The 5,593-nt window shown below is 40.3% G+C and overlaps 1 protein-coding gene across 1 annotated transcript in view; it reads right to left on the bottom strand.

Moving 5' to 3' along the window:
- Positions 1-2,881: 2,881 nt before the first annotated feature.
- Positions 2,882-5,593, bottom strand: part of LOC102206663 (MOB kinase activator 2) — a 4,152-nt gene continuing 1,440 nt past the window's right edge. Inside the window, exons 2-5 of the mRNA XM_013910044.1 lie at positions 4,737-4,876; positions 4,491-4,587; positions 3,909-4,033; positions 2,882-3,814 (exon numbers count right to left, since the gene is read on the bottom strand). Of these exons, the coding sequence (XP_013765498.1) occupies positions 3,576-3,814; positions 3,909-4,033; positions 4,491-4,587; positions 4,737-4,876 (601 nt within the window). The 3' untranslated portion in view covers positions 2,882-3,575. The remainder of the gene's footprint in view (positions 3,815-3,908; positions 4,034-4,490; positions 4,588-4,736; positions 4,877-5,593) is intronic.

Below are 5,593 nucleotides of genomic sequence, written 5' to 3'. Positions count from 1 at the left end.
AACTAGAGAGAATCAGTCTCTGTGTTGGCCAGAGGCTGTCAGATACTGTTCCCTTCAGTTTCCTTGTAAAAGAACAACTCTTCTTTACTGTGAAGGAGGACACAGATGAGCAGCTCGGAGTCTGAACCTGATTAAAAGAATGCTCTGTATGTGGAGGTGGCTTCAGGTCTTAATTAAAGCGCCATGGCTGTGCTTGTCTGTGACTCAGCAGTTTGCAGTATTACCTTGTAAGCTCAGTTTCCAATACGGTGAGCCTTACCTCAGTCCAACATGTGCATTAACACATCTCCTATCTACCCGAAGAACAAACCTTTGTGTGTATGCGTGTGTGGGGGAGTGTGTGCATGTATCCAGACTTATCCTGCCTCCTCTGTGAGGGGTTTCAGTTTCAGTCTTTTGTGTCTGCTGAACACCTCAGGTTGAAATCTGAGTGGAAATCAGCCATCTGGCTACAGTTATGAGCTGTAATCCAACTCAAATCAATCAGAAATCACATCGCATACACACTTGCAATACAGAACTTCCATTTTCTGTTGAGCTCTCTTTTCACTGTGGAATGATTACCACAAAACTATGGCACACAGTAGGTTCATCACAGTAAAAATCATGGAAGGAACTTCCACCAAGGCTTTTGTGTCTACATTTGCAAGTTTTTATGTGTCTAAATGTCATATATATATCACTACAATCAAACAAGATAAAGATTTAAAAACAAAAACCCTTTATTTGGTCTGAAACACGAGTACTAAGGGTGTCTGAAGTATGTAGGCCAAAGGGCCTGTCTCTCCTCCTCAGTTTACGTCCCAAGTAAGTCAGTCGTAAGTATTTTAATGCATCTGCAGCACTCCATATAAGGCTTGCTTATGTGCTGAATAAACGTTTATTTTTAAGGGTGGGTGTGACCACAAGATGTGCTGTACTAATATGTTGGTAAATAACTCATGAAAGAATAAAGTTATGTTGAAACCAAGAACACCATTGTTTTTCTTGTGACATTACCAATAAGTGTGATGTGTCACATGGCCCTCTTCCTATTGAAAAAACAAAGGTTGTATCCAAGATGGCCGACTTCTAAATGGCCACCATAGTCACCACCCATCTTGAGGAGTTTTCCCCCTCACATATACTAATGTTCCACAAACAGGACTTTAATATTACCAACCATTCCCATGTTATTACGGTGTATCCATATAAATGGCCCACCCTGTATAATGAAAGAGGCATGTTTTCATTTTAAGTTGAACAGAATTTGCAGTTGAAATGAGAGATCAATTATTTTTTTGCAACAGTGTTGTTCAGTAATGAAGTTATGAAATGAATAAATACATTTCTTTTAGGTTAATCATTTTTCAAATTTCTTTGTATTTTTAAGTCTGTCGGTAAAATGTAGGGGTTTTTGCTGCCTCTTTGTGGAGAAATATAGGACTACATGCTTATATTGGGCAAAGGAAAAATGTTTTAAATAAAAATAGCCAAGCAATAATATATCCTGATTATGTCTGTATCTGGGGCATGAGATGCGAGAAAAAGAGATGAAAACAGATTTTCATATGACCTGGAAGCTACAGAATAGAATAGAATACCTTTATTGTCACTATACAGACATACAGAGCTACAGAGCACCTCCTACTCGGTGCAAACGTGGTGGGGGGTGCAGAGTTTCTGCAGCACTATATACATATGAACAGTATTTAGAGAAAAAATATATAAAATGTACAAATATACAATCAGGTAAAAATAGAAATATGTAAATAAATAGTGTTAATAAATAGAAGAGGGGGGCAGTGAGGTGAGAGCTTATTGTTTAATGGAAGCATAGCTGACATATATGCCATCAGGGGTAAGCACATCATTTTTAAATTACTAATTATACGTAAGGATAATTAGTAATAGTAGGAGCTTCAGGTGGTGCAGGGGCATCAAACGGGCGCTGGGTTTGTCCAGATGTTGCAGAAAGCATCCCTCATGACAGGGCCATGGTCTGTGTGGTAACAACTAGGTTTTTCAACAGGACAACGCTACAGTACACAATGCCCGCAGGACAAGGGACTTCTTCCAGGACAATAACATCACTCTTTTGGACCATCCTGCATGTTCCCTGTGAACCTTTGGGGATGGATGGCTAAGGAAGTTTACAAAAATGGGCAACAGTTCCAGACAGTAGATGCCCTTCTTGCGGCTCTCTTCACCACTTGGAGAAATGTTCCCACTTACCTCATGGAAACGCTTGCATCAAGCATGCCGCAACAATTTTTTGAAGTGATCAACAATAACGGTGGAGCTACTCATTGCTGAGTTAATGTTTAGAACTTTTACGGCTGATCAAAAGTTTAAGACCACACCTTAAAAAAAAAACTGTAAACTCCCCCAAATCAGAAATCAAACAGCTTGATTCAGTTTAAGCTTTGTTTTCAATAAATTGCATGCTTAAAAAAAATGTTTTGTCTCACTCCTATTTCTTCTTGTTGCATGTTGAAACTCTACCTGGAACCATGTTAAGATACAAATATGCAAAATATGATTTTTCGCTATTTTTAAACTTAAACTTTTGATCAAGACTGCATATGGCACAGGGCCCGTTAGGCTCATTTAATGCAGTGTGGCTCGAGTGGCCTGACACTTCCCAGAAACAACGCTGTTAACCAAGAAGAATGTACAGTAGAGTTTGTATGTTGAAGAGGCACATTTTCTATTTGTTTTGCAGCACTAAAAAGAAAAAAGACGACTCTGAAAAGAAACAAAAATATTCATACAATTCAGTGTTTACAGTATGTGATCCCTTAGCTTTGTGGGCCTCAAACGGCGTTCACATCTGAAATGAGAGAACCAGTGCAGCCAGATGTTTTGTCAACACCCTTACATTAAAACAGAAAAACCACCATTTAACTCTCATAAGTCAGTTTAATCATAAATCCAGTATGTAAACAAATATTTACAGATGGTGCAGGGAAAATGTGATACGTGCTGGATTCCTTTACTAGCAGCAGGTGGCGCTGATTATAAACCAAAGACCTGAAAATATGCTAAATAAAACAGCACCAGCACCCACTTCAGGATCAAACACAAAGTCCCTCCCTGTCTTTAACCAATTCTTCCCACTTTTTTGTATTCACTAATTTCTCCAAAATAAAGTATGCATGCTTTTCAGTTCCACTGTACAGATAATGGCTCACAAATATTTATTACAAAGTACTCTAAAATACATGAAGATGCAGATGCAGCACTTTTGCACGGTGCACAAAATACAAAAATGGCACAAACTGGGTTTGTTTGGTTAAGTGACCTTGAAGATCTTGACCTTATCAAAGTAAAATAGTGCACCATTATGTTAAAAAAGCAAAAAAACCCCAACAACAACAAAACAAAGCATGCAATAGTCATACACTTCAGTCCAATTCTACAGAACAACAGGAGCTTTGTTTCTTTGCATTGCTCTCCTTATAGAGCTTTCTTTAAAAATCTATACTGGGGAATACGTTTACATTTGGCCCAGAGTGGTGAGAGACAATCAGCTTTAAGAAATAAATAAGCGTGCAATGATGTGATTGTACAATATCTGCGGCTGCCCTTTAAGTTCACCCTTGTCGTCCCAAAGCTGTGATGAGGTCCTGCAGTGGCTCAGTGTCTTCTGGATCCAGCAGCTCATGGTGCCGGCAGAAGAGCGTCAGGTGCATGAAAAGTGTGTTGAGGTGCGGGTGCAGACCCACCTGCTGGGCCTGTGTGTAGTGAGACCAATAAATGTGAGCCATTGTCCTGAACAACAACAGAAACACCTTCTGGACCATAAACACGAAGCCTGTCGGAAATTTTGCACCTGGAGAAACAAGGAAGAGATGACAGTTTAAAACTAAAACTGAAACTGAAACGTGCCGTGCAATTAGGTAACACACGATGTAAATGCACTCTACCTGCTTTTGTAGGGAACACGTCTTCATCAGTCAGTAGGTCCTGAATGTATGACATGGCGTAGTCAAAGTAAAGCGGAGCAGAGCACTTAAGCTTCCTGCCATGGTCATCAGTCCAAACATAAACCCTGAGGACGAAAGCGTACTAAAAGTTTACACAACATGGAAACAACAGAATCCGTACTTGATGTTTTTTTAAAGGGTAAATATTGTGATGGCACTCCTGGGCTGATAAAGACTGAGAAGCTGCTCAGAGCTCAGCTTAAAGACTGATTATAGTACATTTAGGTCAACCTCATGCAAGCTCTCCTAATGCTGTTAGCAAAAAGGCTGTTTGCTGGCAGTAGTGTTGGGAAAAAGTCAAAAACTAACTTTTAAAACAATTCACATAAACATAATTTAGGAGCTTGGACATTTTACTTCAGCACATGCTGCTTGCTTGCACTTTACCCCAATGACTGCAACAGATATAGTGTGCAAGGTTACCCATATATAATATGAATATAATATTATATTATACATCAAGAACAGCTTTTGTATCTGCATACGGTGCCACAATTTGCAGTATAATACTGAGTAACTTACGCGTTGCCTGGTCCACAGGCAGTTGGGCATGTGCTGGGAGTGCAGAACTCTGATAGGGCACTGGAGAACAGGTTTATATGCTTGAAAAACGCCACAGCTGGAAAGAAAATAAATAAGCACAGCAACATTATATCTTGCGCACGTTGCTGTTCTCTCTTCTTCTTTGTTTTTGCAGAAAGAAGAAAAGTGTTGGGAGTTAAAGAGCTACAGAGAAATGAGTCCAAACACAAATCTGTTACTACTTACTGTTGCTGGCAAGCCACTCTGCCTTGTCGACGCCAGGCGGCAGAGCTATGAGGGCATACATGTCTGCATGTGTGATCCGCTGACACACATACTGCTGCTGCAGATATGGACGCGCTTCCTGGTTATTGTTATTAATCCCCCTTGACAAGACAATTCAGAGTTAATGAAGCCGACACAGAAAGAGAAAGAGTGGGAGACCGAAAAATATCGCTGTGTCTAACGACCAACGGGTCAGTGGATTAATGACTGCTTCTGCACTCAGTAGATAAGATGTTTTAAGTTCTTTCATCTATCTTGCTCTGTGTTGGCTGACACACACACACATTGAAACATACGAGCACTGCTGTGACTGCAGACCTAAACATCCAATACAGCAGCAGTTAATGTAATGAAGGCAGTCAATTCAGAGCCAGCGTAATTACTGTTAATGAAGCAGACTGCTGCAGCGGTCAATGCTGGAAAGCAAATAACTGAGCAAGATTGTGCAGGATAATGTAGAGCCGAGTGCTGAGGCCAACCCTCTTTGGGAAAACATCTCTTTTTCCTACATCGGTTTATATACTGCACCTACTGATAAGCTACAGACAGGGCTTATTAATCAGGAAGGTGTGACAATATAGATAGAGAATACTGGGAATGCATGATGTTTACAGTGTGATGGAGAGTCAAACCTGGCAGCAGAATTTGACTTTATTCAAAGCAGGGATGCAGGATAGTTGCTCCTGATCAGAGCAGGCTAACTCAGACTTTCAGTCAAGACTTTGCAATATTAAAAGTGTAGTGGATCAGGCAGCTGTCACGCTCAGCTTTCTTACACACACACACACACACACACACACACACACACACACACACAC

Source organism: Pundamilia nyererei, unplaced genomic scaffold (genome assembly GCF_000239375.1).
Source record: "Pundamilia nyererei isolate P.nyererei 1_Seehausen unplaced genomic scaffold, PunNye1.0 scaffold00035, whole genome shotgun sequence".
NCBI lineage: Eukaryota > Metazoa > Chordata > Actinopteri > Cichliformes > Cichlidae > Pundamilia > Pundamilia nyererei.
The sequence above is the reverse complement of the archived record's forward strand: the minus strand, read 5'-3'. Positions and strand labels throughout refer to the sequence as shown.